Source organism: Anolis carolinensis, chromosome 1 (assembly GCF_035594765.1).
Source record: "Anolis carolinensis isolate JA03-04 chromosome 1, rAnoCar3.1.pri, whole genome shotgun sequence".
Classification (NCBI taxonomy): domain Eukaryota; kingdom Metazoa; phylum Chordata; class Lepidosauria; order Squamata; family Dactyloidae; genus Anolis; species Anolis carolinensis.
The window spans coordinates 199,292,738-199,310,580 of record NC_085841.1 but is presented as its reverse complement, the minus strand read 5'-3'; the positions used below and the strand labels follow the sequence as shown (position 1 = coordinate 199,310,580).

General features: G+C 40.8%; 1 protein-coding gene across 5 annotated transcripts in view; it reads right to left on the bottom strand.

The window, feature by feature from the left end:
- Nucleotides 1-480: 480 nt before the first annotated feature.
- c1h2orf88 (chromosome 1 C2orf88 homolog) overlaps nucleotides 481-17,843 on the bottom strand; it is a 42,156-nt gene continuing 24,793 nt past the window's right edge. For 4 of the 5 annotated variants that reach the window (XR_010001023.1, XM_062963750.1, XM_008104779.3 and 1 more), the window contains one exon: nucleotides 481-2,908. Coding sequence is in view for 3 of the 5 variants with exons in the window: in XM_062963750.1 (XP_062819820.1) it covers nucleotides 2,525-2,785 (261 nt within the window). In the remaining 2 variants the exon portion in view is untranslated. Of the gene's footprint in view, nucleotides 2,909-10,050; nucleotides 10,070-17,843 lie in introns of those variants that run through there. The other variant, XR_010001024.1, reaches the window with a different exon arrangement.

Here is a 17,843-nt window from a genome sequence, read left to right as displayed (position 1 = left end):
TGTAAAATGTAAAGGTTTTCCCTTGACATTAAGTCTAGTCGCATCCGACTCTGGGGAGTGGTGCTAATCTCCATTTCTGAATCAAAGAGCCAGCTTTGTCTGTAGGCGCTTTCTAGGTCATGTTGGCGGCATGACTGCATGGAGCGCCGTTACTTTCCCACCAAAGTGGTACCTATTGATCTACTCACATTTGCATATTTTCAAACTGCTAGATTGGCAGAAGCTGGGGCTAACAACAGGAGCTCACCCCAACCCTGCAGATTCGAACCGCTGACCTTCAAGTTCTGCAGCTTAACTGTTTAACCCGCTGTGCCATCTCGGTCCCATTAGTGTATACTTCTATATAATATGTCAATACCATTGTATTGTATTGTATTGAAGGGTCTCATATCTGGACCTTCAACTCTTGTATGTTTTTTAAAGGGGCCAAATATTTTATTATGACAAAAGATATTTGGTTTGTAGAAAAATACACAGAAGTATGAAATATTATTTTATTCAAACACAGTTTTGCAAGTGATTAATCATTTGGGTAAAAATAAAACATATTGTAAAAATATATTGTAATATGCTGTTGAAGTTGCAGCCTCCTTCCTTACACTGCTGAAAAACCAGACTTACAAATTTGTGCTCCACAGTACTTTAAAGCATTTTCATAGACCTTTATCTATTTAATGTTATTTTCCAGATTTTTTTTAAAAAAAATTGAAACATGAGTACCGTTAAATCCTGTAATACACAGAAGAAACCAATACAGGACATTTTTGTGAGGATACATTTGTAGGACACAAGTTACATCGTAGTTTTGATTAACAAAGAACCAGTCTACCATTCAGTATAACATTTTATTTAGGCAAGACCTCTTCGGTCACAATCACATATGTAGAAATGATCATATGATTAGAAAACCCCGGTGTTTCATCCGATACTACGGCTCTGGGCAGGTCAGACTGCTTTCTTGCTATTCCCCCAGTGCTTTTTGCCCCATATATTTTGCCTTGTTAGTAGTACTGAATACAGGGCTGTTGCAGAAGTTTTTGTGCCAAGAGGAACTATATAGCACCAGGAAAAGGGAGGTGATATTTCTGCTACAATCAGATATAACAGAATAAACGATAGCCCTGCTTGGGATCTACCTGACTTTTTTCTGTTTCAGAAAATGCAATGCGGTGGTTGGAAATTATATTGCATGAGATCAACAGCAGTCATAGTTAATCTTCTTTTCAGCAGCTATTCATATTGTCAGAATAGCTGTGAGCATGACCCCTATGGCATTTTGGGCACATCTCTTTTGCCCTGTCCTGGAAATCGTTGAGTGAAAATAACATTTGAGGACACACACCAAGCGCTTTTGGTACAAGCGTTTATCGTTTCACTCTCTCTATGAATTAACTGAAATAAGCTGCCTAGAAGCTTTGCGCGCTGCATTTCCTTCTTACAAACAGGACTTTAAACCACAGCAGGGAACATGTGACCTTCCAGATGTTTTTGAACTTCGGCGTTCATCCGCTTTTGGCAGTACAGACCACACAGGAATAACGTGAGCAGTATCTGGAAGGATACATGTTCTCCATCCCTTCTTTAAGCATTTTCTTTTGAAGGCAGACTACTATCTTGGTCTTTGTGGCCTATCCATAATATTGTTAATTGTAAAGCTATCCATGTTGATGACCAGTAAATGTTGACAACTGGAATACTTGTTTTAAAATACCCCAAACTCACAATACCAGCAAAATACTGATGTTGTAATTGCCCTTTTACAAGTAAGGAACATTCAGTGTTACTTCTGCGTTCTGTCCTATTACATCTCCTAAGTCTTTGGTCTGAAGTTAGTATTTGTCTGCTCGGCTGAATGAAGTTGCAAACAATTCGCCCCATGGCATCAGGGTGAGTAGATATGTCTAGCAAAGGAAGCTCTACTGGCAGTGGTACGAACCACTTGTACGGTCCAATCTCAACATTTAAGCACTGCAGCCTCGTTTATTTCAATGGGAGAATTCAGCAGTAATTTTTCCTACTAAAATAAACGAGACTTTAGAAATGCTTAACTTTGGCAAGATTGTATGCTGTGCTTAAATGTACCATTTCCCCTTAAGATGGATAGTTTAGTACTTCAGTAGCAGCCAGAACTCTTCAACACTACCATTAATTTAGCCACAACCTTATTCTTCAATTCCTGGGCCAATCTTAATATACTTAAATATACTTTTAGATCAGCAGGAGAACCTATATGCCTTGTCTTTGCACCCCTTTGGTGCTCTTACCGCTCCTGACCAGAATTTCTTGGTGCTACAACCCACTCGTCAGCCCGGAAACCCTGCTGGATGCTATTATGGGTTTATTAGAGATGTAATAGTAAAGGCAAGGTAATGCATTACCTCAGTCAAGGCTAGCTGCTTCTGTACAACAGGTGTCTTTAAAATCACAATTCCTGCTTCATGAACATCGCTTTATTTTGCGACAGCACCAATACATTAGATGCTTGACCAGGGTCATGTTGGGAGAAAGAGCTCAATCGTGCCCTTCATGGCTCGTCGCTTTCTATGAAGGGGATATCACTATATTTGCTTTCAGCCACTGCCCACTGTTTCACAGCTTGATCCAGGATCTCCAAGGAGAGCCGGTGAGCGAAGTCCACCACCACCGTGTTTGGCGACATATCGGATTTTGTTTGAATCAGGGCGGATTTTTCTATGTTGCACCCACTATTGTAGCCGCTGATTTCCTTGCTTCCATCATCGAGGATCGTGTTTGGGAAGGGGCTTTTGGATTTAATGCATCCCATGGTACAAGTGCGCTACACGACTTTGATCGAGCCGCACAATCAACTTGGAAGAAGAGTCCTTCAGAGAGGGACAATGTGCCACTCCCTTGCAAGCAAACCAAAAGCACGTATCTCTCCCAGTATCTGCAAAGAAAACATTTTAGATGAATTACAACGAGCCTGTTATTATGTTCTTCAAAGAATGATTTATAGTAGATGCATCTGCAGGTGGGAGTTTAAAAAGCTGAATTTTTTTTCTCCTATTTTGATCATAAAAGTAGAAAGGATAGTTTCATAATTGCAATATTTAGTTTAGTTGTACCAAGCACCTGAGTTGTTAGTTTAGAGCAGAACATCTTAAAACTTTTTTATTCACAACCACTTTCAGCCTGAGAAATGTTTATGTGATCATGGATATATAAGTATATAAAATAGGTATAAAGAAATCAAACATTTACTTAAAATAAAACAGCATTTGAAAGGCTTTCTAAACAAGGTGATTCTCCTTTTTGCGGAGTTCAGCTGAAGCATCTTCTGCAGAGTCCACTGTAAACGATGCACGTTGTTGCTTACAGATTTGTGTAAATGGGAGGTATTCAAAAACATTTTACTGATGCCCAATTTTTCGTGACCCCAACATTGAGCTATGGGGATCCCGTTTGGGCTCAGTACCCACGGTTTAAGAAACAGTAAACTGGCTGGGATTTCTGGGAGTTGTAGGCCAAAACACCTGGAGGACTCACAGGTTGAGAACCACTGTGTTATGGACTGGGCTTACAGAAATTACCTTATAAATACAGTATTCTCTCTCTCTTAACTATGAAATTTCAGATCTGTGTGATGCATGGAAATGGAAATGTATCTCTTCATAGGGACAAACACGTGGCTTCCAATATAAGATTTTACATGAAAATGTGAATACTGACTGACACTCACTGTTAATTTTGTTAATCTTTTAACAACAACAAAACTTTATATACCGCTCTATCTCCAAAAACGGGACTCAGGGAAGTTTGCACATGGCAGACATTCAATACCAACATAGAGCATACAACAAATAACAATACATAATAGTGATTAAAACAGTTAAAAACAATATACTCATTGAATTATAAAATAGTTTCTAATTGCTGCATTTGGGTGATCCAACAAACAATGGACACAGTTTTCCAAATGAGTCAGACAACTGTAGGCTTTAAAGCCAAGATGCAGAAATTTGGTATAGAACCCTTTTAGATACTACAGGCACTAGACTCATTTAAGTCTATAGTGTTTTTACATATAATGAAATGCATGTATCTTTGTCGCTAGAAGCAGAAAAGGTCATCTGTGGAATAGTAGCTCAATAACTCTGATAAAAGCTCTAGATCAGCCCCCCTAATTAACTGCCTTTCGACCTTGTACACCGCCTCCTCTATCCTACACAGCACTTTTTGTAACCACTAGTTAAGATTAAGTCTCTCTTGTAAATAACATCTTGTACATCTCAGGTTATTACAGGCACTATACAAGAAGGACAAAGAGATCCTGTGTGTCCCATCCAAATGATGACTCACCCCTTTTTCCTGAAACTAAATCTTGGTAAATAAGAGTAATGACAAGAATTGGGTTGTTGTGATTTTTTTGGGCTATATGGCCAGGTTCCATTAGCATTCTCTCCTGACGGTCCGCCCACACAAATGGCAGGCATCCTCCGAGGTTGTGAGATCTGTTGGAAACTAGGCAAGTGGGGTTTATGTATCTGTGAAATGTTCAGGGTGGGAGAAAGAACTGAGGCAAGTGTGAATGTTGCAACTGGTCACCTTGATTAACATTGAATGGCCTTGCAGCTTCAAAGCCTGACTACTTCCTGCCTGAGAGAATTTTTTTCCTTGGGAAGTGTTAACTGGCCCTGATAGTTACATGCCATAGCAGAGCACTTGATGGAGCCCCCGGTGGCGCGATGGATTAAACCCTTGTGATGATGACTTGAAGGCTGGGTTGCTGACCTGAAGGTTGCTGGTTCGAATCCAATCTGGGGAGAGTGCGGACAAGCTCCTTGTCAGCTCCAACTCCCCATGTGGGGACACGAGAGAAGCCTCCCACAGGGTGGTAAAACATCAAACAGCTGGGCATCCCCTGGGCAACATCCTTGCAGAGGGCCGATTCTCTCACACCAGAAGCGACTTGTAGTTTCTCAAGTCGCTTCTGACACACAAAAAAGTACCTAATAAACCAACCTGGACACAGCATATGATATGAGAACACAGAAATGCTGAACCACTAACAACCACATCAGGCTACACAGAGAAGCCACTGCAATCCATAAGCATGTGGACAATTTTAACAGAAAGGAGGAAACCATGAAAATGAACAATATCTGGCTACTAGTATAAAAACAACCTCTCAAATCAGGACAGTAAATAAAGAACAACACTAAAAAATAGGGGAAATCTAGACAGGAAACAATCAGGGCCAGCTAACACTTCCCAACAAAGGATTCCCCCAGGCAGGAATCAGCCAGACCTTGAAGTTGAAAGGCTTTTCAATGCTAATCAAGGTGGCCAATTGCAATATTCACACCTGCCTCAGACAAGAGTTCTTTCTTCTAACCTGGACCTTCCACAGATATGTAAACCCCAGTTGCCTAGTTTCCAACAGACCTCACAACTTCTGAGGATGCCTGCCACAGATGTGGGCAAAACGTCAGGGAAGAATGTTTCTGGAATATAGCCATGCAGCCCAGAAAACTCACAGCAACCCAGTGATTCCAGCCATGAAAGCCTACGACAATACAATGACAAGAATGTTAAGTCAAGTTAATGGGTTGTCTTGATCGAAGTGTGATATACTATGTCCCTTGTAGTAATGAAAGGAGGCCGCAGAAATTACGTGTTGCAGGAAAATGAGTTCAGTGGGCTGTTAGTAAGCAATCATGGGCCTTCAACAGAGAAAAAAGAAAATAGGGAAGGCTGGGACTGAATTACATCAATATGTAGGTTGTAAACACCAATTTTCCTGGTGCAAAACACCACTCAAGATCATTAGTAGATCTGTCTAAGAACTGCTTTCACTTTCCTTCTATCCCTTTCTTCCACTTTCATATTTGTTAAATGTTTTATACTGACAGAAGCTTTTCTTTAATATGAATGCTGGCAGCCTTACATCAACAATTCACTGCATTTTGAAAAGGAAACAAATCCAAAATATCAAATGCTGAAAATGGAGAAACAGACTATGTTAAAATGCTCATAAAGTAACAATATTGTTCAAAGGACATGTTGAGGCTGTGTACAATATACGTTCTGCAAATTTCGGGGTGTCAGACATATACACAATTATTATAATAAACAAGCCTATGCTAAGGAGACACAATTCACGGAAAATGCATAGTAATTCTATGAGTGTACAATGCTGGAGTTTATACAGTGGTCTAACGGATGCCAAATAAAAACCTGGATGCTGACCAAAAAATTTGAGTCTCACTGATATATTTAAATTACTTATGCATATACATTTATTGAATTTATATCCCACCTTTCTTTTAAAATGAGATTCAGTGTGGTTTGCAATACTTAAAAAAAAAAAAATCCCGCTAAAATGTTTACAAACATTTTTTAAAAAACATTAACAACTAAAAAGCACATAGTAAAGGTAAAAGTTTTCCTCTGACATTAAGTCTAATCATGTCCGACTCTGGGGGTTGGTGCTCATCTCAATTTCTAAGCCGAAGAGCCAGCGTTGTCCATGGACACCTCCAAGGTCATGTGGCCGGCATAACTACATGGAGCGCTGTTACCTTCCCGCCTGGGTGGTACCTATTTATTTTCGAGCTGCTAGATTGGCAGAAGCTGGGGCTAACAGGGGGAGCTCACACCGCTCCCCGGATTTAAACCGCTGACCTTTCGGACAGCAAGTTCAGCAGCTCAGCAGTTTAACCCCACGGTGCCACCAGGGGCACATACAATATACTTAAAACTTATATTTCAATAAAAAGATTTTAAAAATACAGCACATCCTACACACACACACGTTTTATTTGTGTGCCTTCATGTTGCTTCTGACCCTAAGATGAATCAACAATGGGGCTGAGAATGCTTGACTTGCCCAAGATTTTCATGGCCAAGAGAGGAAGGAAGCCCTGGTCTCCACAGTCATAGTCTAATGCTCAAATTGGTACACCGGGCTGGATATCTACTGCTCTATAATAAAAAATTAGCCTTTGTCAGAACAAGAATGTCTTCCCAAAGGAAAGAGAACAGTCAAGTAGACCTCCCATGGAAAGAAATTCCCAAAGCCTGCAACATGCACAAAGGAGGCACTTTCCCAACTCTTCAATAACTCCACCTTCGGCGTATACCCCACAAATATCTAAAAGCTCTTCCCATACTTTGTTATTTTAACAAACAAAAGGTTTCAAAATTAGTTGTTTCAGTTAGTAACACCAACATTTTCATCTTGGAATGATGTCCACATCTGTCATGTACAAGTACCATTGTCTTTAACATTGCCATGATCATTCCGGAACACTTAATTTGTACAGATGTCAGGACAATGGTGGCTTGGAGGAAAAACAAACACAGAACATGTAGACTGGGATTCCAAGATGAGTAGCAATTCAACATAATCAGATCAAAGATTAAGTGGAATGGAGTAGTAGTAGTAGTAGTAGTAGTAGTAAACAACAACTTTATTCTTATACCCCACCACCATCTCCCCAAAGGGCCTCGGGGTGGCTTACATATGGGACAAAATGTCCACAAAACACTAATACAAATACAAGCAATCTATCAAAGCAAAAACATTAAAACAAGAATTAAAACAAGAACATAATAAATATAACAATCCAGATAAAACACAAATAAAACATCTGAATATAAAGCAGCAGCACAAAGCTCAATCAAAACAATACTCTACAAACCAATTGGCGTGACCAAGCTATAAAAGGGCTAGGCATGGGATAGAGCAAATAGTGTATCGTAAGGCCAGGTATTGGATGAAGTGCAGAGAGCCAAATAATATTAGGGAACCTAAAGATTGGGCATTTATAACTAGGGACTAGGCTCAAATGCAAACTGAAAGATTCAGGTTTTCAAATCCCTGCGAAAGCAGAACAATGCATAATATCCCTTGGGAGGGGCCGGAAACTTATCGGCAGCCAGTGGGGCTGCTTTAATAGGGGTGTTGTGCACTTCCTATTTCATATTAGATGTGTATACACCACACTTTTCTTATAGGACTGAGATCCAAAATTGTTTGATGGAAAACCACACACTTCTAAGAGCACAAAGGGTCTATAAACAGTGTGATAGTAACCATGGTATAGAAGTACCTCCGTGGCAAATGAGAAAGGAATTTTAGCTGTAGAAAAATAAGCGGGAGAGGTTTGGAAAGAATGGAAAATCTTGGGTTCCTTAGCTTCTGAACAGTATCAGGATTTTTGTTGTTTACCCCAGGAAACTACGGTAGGGTTGGTTTTGATCCCATGAATTCCTACGGCCATTGAAAAAGACTGATGATACCTATAAAAGGTGCATTTGGAAAGATCTTGTGATAACTATCCTTTCCCCCCAAAATGTTGGAAGAGATTTGCGTGATGTAGCTTGTCAAAGGCAACGCTTTTGGCAAGGCACACCTGTTTTTTGTAGAAAACTGTCTGCTAGTTTCCATTCAGGAGTATTATATGGTCATTCAAACGGATAGGCCATTCCTATAAGATGGCTAGAGGAAAAGCATGCTAGTTTTAGGCATAATGTGACTTGGAGTCCAACCAAAGCAAGAGGACCACAGGTTCTCTTTCTGGTAAACAATGCAGAGGAAATTGGTAAGCCCCACAAATCCATTTAGAAATAGTGTCAGAAGGTCACCATGTAAACCTCAATGGACCCATGGTTTCATGCAATGAGTTTAAGCATCAGAGATTTAAATATTGCAATGTAAGACAGTTGAATTGTTCTATGTTCAAAGACATGGCTCTTCAATTTAACAGCTGAGTTACCTGTGCGCCATTACATGAATGCTTATGAATATCATTTATTCAAAAGTTGACTTCTCACAAGGTCATGCTTTTCTTGACTAGTGATTTTCAAAAGGTGGTGTCCACATGTTCATGGAAATTCACATTTGCCACACATTTTCCTTTTCAACAAGGTCATGATTGCCATTTATTTCCAAAAGAATGTGTGCCCAGAGACTGGGTGTGGTTATTTCCAATAAAAATAACCTATGGTAACTGTTTTGAGATAAACATGATCTGTAAGGAGGCAACCGCCTGAAGAATTCAAATCACCAAAATGCTATTCTGTGTTTTTTTTAAGTAAATTTAGTACTTCTGCTATCAGAATATGCAGTCCTAAGGTATGCATAAATACAAATTTTGTAGATATCAATACTTCCCACATGCAGCTTTGGTCTAAATAAAGACCTCCACTCAATAGGTCATCTCAGTAGGTCATCTCAATATTTTTGCTACCTGCTTAACTGGCCTTCGAATAGATTCAAAGGCCAGTTAAGCAGGTAGCAAAAATATTGGATAGAACTGCACCAAGAACTGTCCATCAAACTATCTGAAGATAGGAAACAGCTTCTGATATGTTTCTACTTCCCTAAATCACACAGATAAACGGAGTGGTTGCTGACTCCTTGTCCGCTTGCAGTCAGTAAACTTTATTCTTCTCACAAATCACTCAGTAAGAATTTTCTATGTCCTCCAGGCAGTTTGATGGTATGCTGGGCCAGAAGTGAGATAATTCAATGGCTTTTTGTTATATCTACAATTTAACGTATCCACAGTTTGGCTGGAAATGTATTCCCCCTGGATATGGGGGTATAACTGTATGTAACATATTGTTGTGGGTGTTTTTTTTGCAGGTTATAATGTAATAATGGTTTTGAATTTCTGAACCAAGAACCATGTGACCGGAAACTTTAAATCTAAAAAAACAAAACAAAAAAACCCAAAAAAACCCAAGGCTCCAAAAACCAATAATTTCAGCATTCTGGTCAAGCTGCTGTGTTCTGCATTCTGTACTCCACAGATTTCTCTTCGTCTCACCGTATTCATGTTACTAAATTAAGTATGCTCAGCCCTAATTGACTAGTGAGGCATGCAACATTTCCCTCATTAGGCTTTACCAAATCTTGCCTCTGCCAGAGCTCCCCGTCCAAAGGCGACCACTAGATGTGCCAAGTATCTCTTTAGAAAAGGGAAACCTAGCCCCAACTTTTTTTCCTTACAGGTTCATAGAGGCCACTTACCAATTAGTATTTTGCTTTAAGTATATTTCTCCTAATGATCCACAGAACATGAGACACAAAGATAGGTTCCTGTGTGATGAACAAAGATTTGATCTCATTTAAGTATGGTAGTGTCAAATTAGTAACAGCTCTACTCACCAATTTCCCTTGGTTTCAATAGTTCTTAGAGCCAAGACTTGTCCATGATTACTCAGAAATGAATCCCACCAAGTGTTGGAGTTCACACTACCCAAGTCTGCAGTCCTCAATGAGGAGTTAGTTTAGAATTGGCTATAGAATCCCTACCCCCGTCTCCTGAAGGACAGTTGGAATGTATCTATTTCTTGTCTCCTGTTTCTACTCTCATTCTGACTGGTTATATAGAATGGAGGTACATGACTTTTTCTTTGACTTTCTACTTTTACATCTTGGTGTGTGCTGTATGTATTGAGATCTCTCTCTACTTGTGTGTCAGAAGAGATGACGTAGTTCTTTACTATTAAGAAATGTAATCATTAATTTTTGTAAATAAACCTTTGTGATTTTAAAGACGGAAGTCTGCATGTTCACCTCCTAAGCTCTAAATTCTTTACAGCCACATGGCACTTCACATTCTGCTTGCTGTGAGCTGAATGCTCATCAGTAAGTATCCTGTTTTTGCATATTTTGGATGCTCTGCTGTTTTTGGGTAGTTTTCCCTAACATAAATCTATCAATGAGAAAATTCTAACACCAAGTTCAGTGAAATTTACTTCCTGGAACTTAATTTAATTACAGTAGCATCTCACTTATCCAGTGTAAACGGGCCAGCAGAACATTGGATAAGCGAAAATGTTGAATAATAAGGAGGGATTAAGGAAAAGCCTATTAAACGTCAAATTACGTTATGATTTTACAATTTAAGCACCAAAACATCATGTTTTACAACAAGTCTGCCACTTGTTTGGGAGTGTGGCTGAACTTGTGTTGTTGGGTGTGTTGGCCCGCTGCGCATTGCTGCCTAGAGAAACAGCTGTGGATCAAGATGGGAGGCAGACTGTGTTGGATGATACAGAACGTTGGATAAGCGATATTCTCAATAGAAAAATGTGCACAGAAAGGAGATCAAGTAGAGATCAGAGCATCAAGGAGTATTTTGGTGGTTGATCCTATGGCTTAAAAATACAGATCTTGTATTTTCGAGTTTGCAAATTCAATCTGGTTGAGTGAGAATTGCTCCCAAATAGTTATGATTAGGAACTGAAGAATGGTGTCATCCATTCGGTTTTCTCTCTCTCTCTCAAAAAGAAGATATTTTCTTTCTGTTTTGCTATACACAAAAGAAACCTTCCTTCCACAGGCATATTAGGAACTGTAGAGAATGATGAGTTTCCAGAAAAAGATCTATCTGAGGGCTAAACAACCAAAGCAAATAAGTATGACTACTGTAATTAATAGTTAATTCCTATTTGTATAACTGACATAAGAATTTTCACTTACAATGCTAGCATTGTATACTGGAAAAGTACTCCTGTACTTCCTCTTTTGTTGTACAAACATATAACTGCTGTTATATTTCAAAACAAGGGTTAAAGTAGAAATGCCATTGCCACCTTTTCCTGAATAGCTTCAGCCACAGTACATCTCGGAGACCACTGATTTATAAGGTTAGCTTGGATTGTGGGAAAAAAATGCTTTCTTATAACTTTGTTAGGATGTTTTTTCTCTATTTTCTAACATGAAATCAGTGGTCACTCAGGAACAAACCCAGTAGAAATCCTCTCTCACAGGGTTCAGTCCTTCAGAATCTTTTGATGCTGTGTGTGTGAAGGTATTGCATTTTGATTTTAATGCATATATATAAAGTATGCAAAATGTACCACCTCCATTTCATCACCAGCCATAACCACCTATACCAGTGGTTCTCAATCTGAGTTCCCCAGATGTTTTTGGCCTTCAACTCCCAGAAATCCTAACAGCTGGTAAACTGGCTGGGATTTCTGGGAGCTATAGGCCAAGACATCTGTGGACCCACAGGTTGAGAACCACTGGCCTATACTGATAGTAAAGGGTCAGGCTTTAGCACAGCAGGTTAAACCACCAGCTGCAGAAAATCTTGTCAATCAAAAGGTTAGCAGTTCAAAGCCTGGATCAGGGTGAGCTCTTGGCCTTTAACCCAGCTTCTGCCTACCTAGTGGTTCAAAAGCAAAATGTGAGTAGATAAACAGGTACCGCTTAAAAGCAGGAAGGTATTTTAAGGCACCCACAAGGAAATGCTAGAAAAATGCCGGTATTTGACCAAGGAGGAAGTTTACAAATAAAGCTCTTCGGCAGTGAGATGGAGTGACAGCACCCCTTGTGGCAGAACCGAGCACAAGCCTCCAAGATGCCGAAGATGGGAAAAGCCTATATATACCTCTTTCTATATCTGTCTTGTCAGTGTATAAACAGCATTGAATGTTTGGAGCGTATGTATATTCTGTGATCTGCCCTGAGTCCCCTTCGGGGTGAGAAGGGTGGAATATAAATACTGTAAATAAATACTAAATAAATAAAATGTAAACTGAATTGGTGTTGCAGCTAATTTGTAGTAGGTACAACAGGATGTAACAATATACGAGTTCGTCACAATGACTTTACGGACATATTTCATTTCAACGAAGTTCATCCCAAACAATGCAGATATCAGGTAACCACAGTATTGTAGACCCTTCTGTATGTTTTTATCAATGAGTGTATATATACAATTAGCTATCTACTCTATTTTGTCCAATTATTTTAGGTTGCACTGTCCTTCTGTACTTTAAAAAAGAGCCATGTATAAGATGGGTATAAGACGAGGGTGGGAAGTGCAGCAGCTACTGGTAAATTTCAAAAATAAAAATAAAGATTGCTTTAATGGAGGCATCAGTAGGCTAAATGTTTTTGAATATTTACATAAAACTAATTTAAGATAAAAGTAAGACTTTAAGACTGTCCAACTCTGATTACCTATATACTTGAATATAAGCCAACGCTAATACAGTATAAGCCAGTCAGGACCCTCACTCGAGTATAAGCTGAGGGGGGCTTTTTCAGCCCTAAAAAGGGCTGAAAAATTTAGTTTATACTCAAGTATATACGGTAAGTTAATAACTACATTACTACATTCCAATTATGTTATTATTGGTTTATCTTTAATCTGTATGGTCTACAAGGACTCTTTTGAAAACCCTGATATTGTCAGATCATTAAAAAGTTACTTTTTTAGACTATTTATTTATTTATTTATTTATTTACAGCACTTATATTCCGCCCTTCTCGGAAGGGGACTCAGGGCGGATCACATTACACATATAGGCAAACATTCAATGCCTTTTAACATAGAACAAAGACAAACAAACATAGGCTCCGAGCGGCTTCGAACTCATGACCTCCTGGTCAGAGTGATTCATTGCAGTTAATTGCAGCTGGCTTGTTCTCCCGCCTGCGCCACAGCCCGGGCCCTTGGGACTACAATGCCCAAGGTTGCTCAGCAAGTAGGATTGGTATGATTATGGGAGTTGTGATCAAAAACTAATTTTCCCAAACATGTTCCCAAGTGACTGCATACTCATAATTGTATGATGGCAGAATTTCTGCACAGCCTAAAAATCTATTTGGCTCAGTATTCTGTTTCTTATAATAGCCAACCAGATGCCACGAGAAGGCACCAGTAAGACCAGAAGAACTTCGCTTATTATCATTATCGTCATCTTAAACTATGTCTTTCCCCCCAAACCAGGAATACAGGTGCATTACAAATTAAAATTCAGCAACATGTTAATTTGACACACTACACTGTCATCTTGCTCCTATCAAAGCACTAAAATTGTCATAGTTCATCTGAGTGATAACATACTCTGGGTAAAAGGCGCAAATGCAAACAGTGCCAACAAAGAAGAAAAATAAGACAAGTGCAAAGAAGCCAGAATGGATGTCCAAAGAACTTCTAACTGAGCTAAGACTCAAAAGAGACATGCACAAGATGTGGAAAAGGGGAGAAATCACCAAAGAAGAATTCAAATGTATAGCCAACACCTGTAGGGAAAAGGTTCGCAAGGCTAAAGCGCAAAATGAGCTCAGGCTTGCCAGGGACATAAAAAACAACAAAAAAGGCTTTTTTGCTTACGTTGGTAGAAAAAGGAAGAAAAAGGAGGCGATAGGGCCATTGCAAGGAGAAGATGGGGTGATGGTGACAAGGGACAGGGAAAAGGCAGAACTACTTAATGCCTTCTTTGCCTCGGTCTTTTCACAAAAAGAAAGCCATCTTCAACCTCAGCAACATGGAATGGACGAAGGATTGGGGGAAATCCAACCCCAAATAGGGAAACAAGTTGTCCAGGAACACCTGGCTGCTCTAAACGAATTCAAGTCCCCAGAGCCAGATCAGCTACATCCAAGAGTATTGAAGGAACTAGCGGAAGTTATTTCAGAACCACTGGCAATTATCTTCGAGAGTTCTTGGAGAACGGGAGAAGTCCCGGAAGATTGGAGGAGGGCAAATGTGGTCCCTATCTTCAAGAAGGGAAAAAAGAACGACCCAAACAATTACCGTCCGGTCAGCCTCACATCGATACCAGGCAAGATTCTGGAAAAGATCATTAAGGAAGTGGTCTGCGAACACTTAGAAACAAATGCGGTCATTGCTAATAGTCAACACGGATTTACCAAAAACAAGTCATGCCAGACTAATCTGATCTCTTTTTTCGATAGAGTTACGAGTTGGGTTGATACAGGGAATGCTGTGGATGTAGCGTACCTGGATTTCAGTAAGGCCTTCGACAAAGTTCCCCACGACCTTCTGGCAAACAAACTAGTAAAATGTGGGCTAGACAAAACTACGGTTAGGTGGATCTGTAATTGGCTAAGCAAACAAACCCAAAGGGTGCTCACCAATGCGTCGTCTTCATCATGGAAAGAAGTGACAAGTGGAGTGCCGCAGGGCTCCGTCCTGGGCCCGGTTCTGTTCAACATCTTTATTAATGACTTAGACGAAGGGTTAGAAGGCACGATCATCAAGTTTGCAGACGACACCAAACTGGGAGGGATAGCTAACACTCCAGAAGACAGGAGCAGAATTCAAAACGATCTTGACAGACTAGAGAGATGGGCCGAAACTAACAAAATGAAGTTCAACAGGGACAAATGCAAGATACTTCACTTCGGCAGAAAAAATGGAAATCAGAGATACAGAATGGGGGACGCCTGGCTTGACAGCAGTGTGTGCGAAAAAGACCTTGGAGTCGTCGTGGACAACAAGTTAAACATGAGCCAACAATGTGATGCAGCAGCTAAAAAAGCCAACAGGATTTTGGCCTGCATCAATAGGGGTATAGCGTCTAGATCCAGGGAAGTCATGCTCCCCCTCTATTCTGCCTTGGTCAGACCACACCTGGAATACTGTGTCCAATTTTGGGCACTGCAGTTGAAGGGAGATGTTGACAAGCTGGAAAGCGTCCAGAGGAGGGCGACTAAAATGATTAAGGGTCTGGAGAACAAGCCCTATGATGAGCGGCTTAAAGAGCTGGGCATGTTTAGCCTGCAGAAGAGAAGGCTGAGAGGAGACATGATAGCCATGTACAAATACGTGAAGGGAAGTCATAGGGAGGAAGGAGCAAGCTTGTTTTCTGATGCCCTGCAGACTAGGACACGGAACAATGGCTTTAAACTACAGGAAAGGAGATTCCACCTGAACATCAGGAAGAAATTCCTGACTGTGAGAGCTGTTCGACAGTGGAACTCTCTGCCCTTCTTGGTGGAGGCTCCTTCTTTGGAGGCTTTTAAGCAGAGGCTGGATGGCCATCTGTCGGAGGTGCTTTGAATGCGATTTCCTGCTTCTTGGCAGGGGGTTGTACTGGATGGCCCATGAGGTCTCTTCCAACTCTACTATTCTATGATTCTATAAAAGTCAGGAGAAGTGCTATCCCGTTGATTCTTTTGGATCAGCAGCTTTGATACCAATTACCATGGCATCTTACAGGGCCAGCTCTATCAGATGGGAGTGGTAGGTACTGTGTCATAGGGTTTCCACTCCCATCTATAGGGCTAGCACCCTACCTGAGAACAGAAATAAGGGTTTCGAGATTCAGCTCTGCAGTCCCTGAGCTATGAGGTGCTACAGGGCCCCATCTTCTGTTCAACATCAATATGAAGCTATTTACTGGTATCACTGTTGTTATTGTGTGCCTTCAAGTTGTTTCCGATTTACAGTAACTCTAAGGTGCTAGCCATAGGGTTTCCTGGAGTTGAGACACCCAGTGGGTTTCCACTGATGAACAGTGAATCAAACCCTGGTCTCCTGAGCCATCGTCCAGCACTCAAACCACTATGCCATGTTGGCTCTCATATGAAGCTAAAGTAAAGGTAAAGGTTTCCCCTGACGTTAAGTCCAGTCATGTCTGACTCTGGGGGTTGGTGCTCATCCCCATTTTTAAGCCGAAGAGCCGGCCTTGTCCGTAGACGCCTCCAAGGTCATGTGGCCGGCATGACTGCATGGAGCGCCGTTACCTTCCTGCCGGAGCAGTACCTATTGATCTACTCACATTGGCATGTTTTCGAACTGTTAGGTTGGCAGAAGCTGGAGCAACAGCGGGCGCTCACTCCGCTCCCGGGATTTGAACCTGCGACCTTTCGGTCTGCAAGTTCAGCAGCTCGGTGCTTTAATACACTTCGCCACCGGGGCTCCCACATATGAAGCTACTGGATGTCATTTTGGATTTAGGGGTGGAGTGGAATCAGTAAACTGAAATACACTGATGGCACCTACTTCTACTTCTCCTTGCAACTGGAACTGGCTAAGGCTGTGCAGATGTTGGACGAGGGTCTGGATACCATAATGGAACCAATTGAGGGTCAATATATTCAAGCTAAATCTTGATAAAACAGAGGTTGGCAAAGGACCCCCTCCTCTGTGTCCCAACAGTGGGGGCAACAGGAATTGGGAAGACAGCTCCCCCCCCCCCCCAAAAAAAAACAACAACACAATTTTCCCCTTTAAAAGCTCGGTCACAGAATGAATTATCGTAAAATCCTGTCCCTCCTTATCAGAGGCCTCGTCGGCAATACTACCTGTGAGAAGTTGAGTTGGAGGCGTCCCTGCTGCGCTTGGCGGAGGCCCTGTGGCGCTTGGGGTGGCTCTTCTTCATTCACCACCCCACTGAAGGTAGCGAGCAGGTGGAAGAGGCCCCTGAAAGTTGGTCCTCTCACGAGGCTTGGAGTGGTGCTAGCGCAAGAGGTAGGGTCTCCTCTTTCGCCAGGCACCAGGCGTGCAGCTTGTAACTCGGATTGCAGCTCACACTTCAATGTGAAAAACAGACTGAGCGATGGCTCATATCACAAAATATTTGTATGTCTGGTCACTCATAAGTCAAGGTATCATTGTATATTTCACATGCTAATAAATACATTGGCCATTTTGTTTTCAAATCATGAAAACAGCATATAATAGAATAATTGTTATATTTATTGAACACAGGAGTGCCATTTATGAACAGAATAAGTCCTATTACATGTGCTGATGACTTGGGATTTGAATCCTGATCTGCAGAGACATAGTCCAACCCCAGAGATGCAGTCTACACTACAATCCATGGTTCTCTAGAATTCACAGCCTAATTATGTATAAACCTTTCTCTTGCTGCTGCCAGATACTTCTTGAGGACCTCTGCATGGCATATCCACCACTTTTTCCAAGATTATTCGTGATTCCTAGCAAGTATTGTGAAACTGAAAATACTATGATCAGAGCACTCATTCTAAAAAATTCCAATCAATTCCTAAGTTTATTTATCTGAATTTGACTCCACTCTTCATTTCAGGGTTTTTCCCTCTTTAAATTACACAAATTTGTAGGTGTTTGTGATGC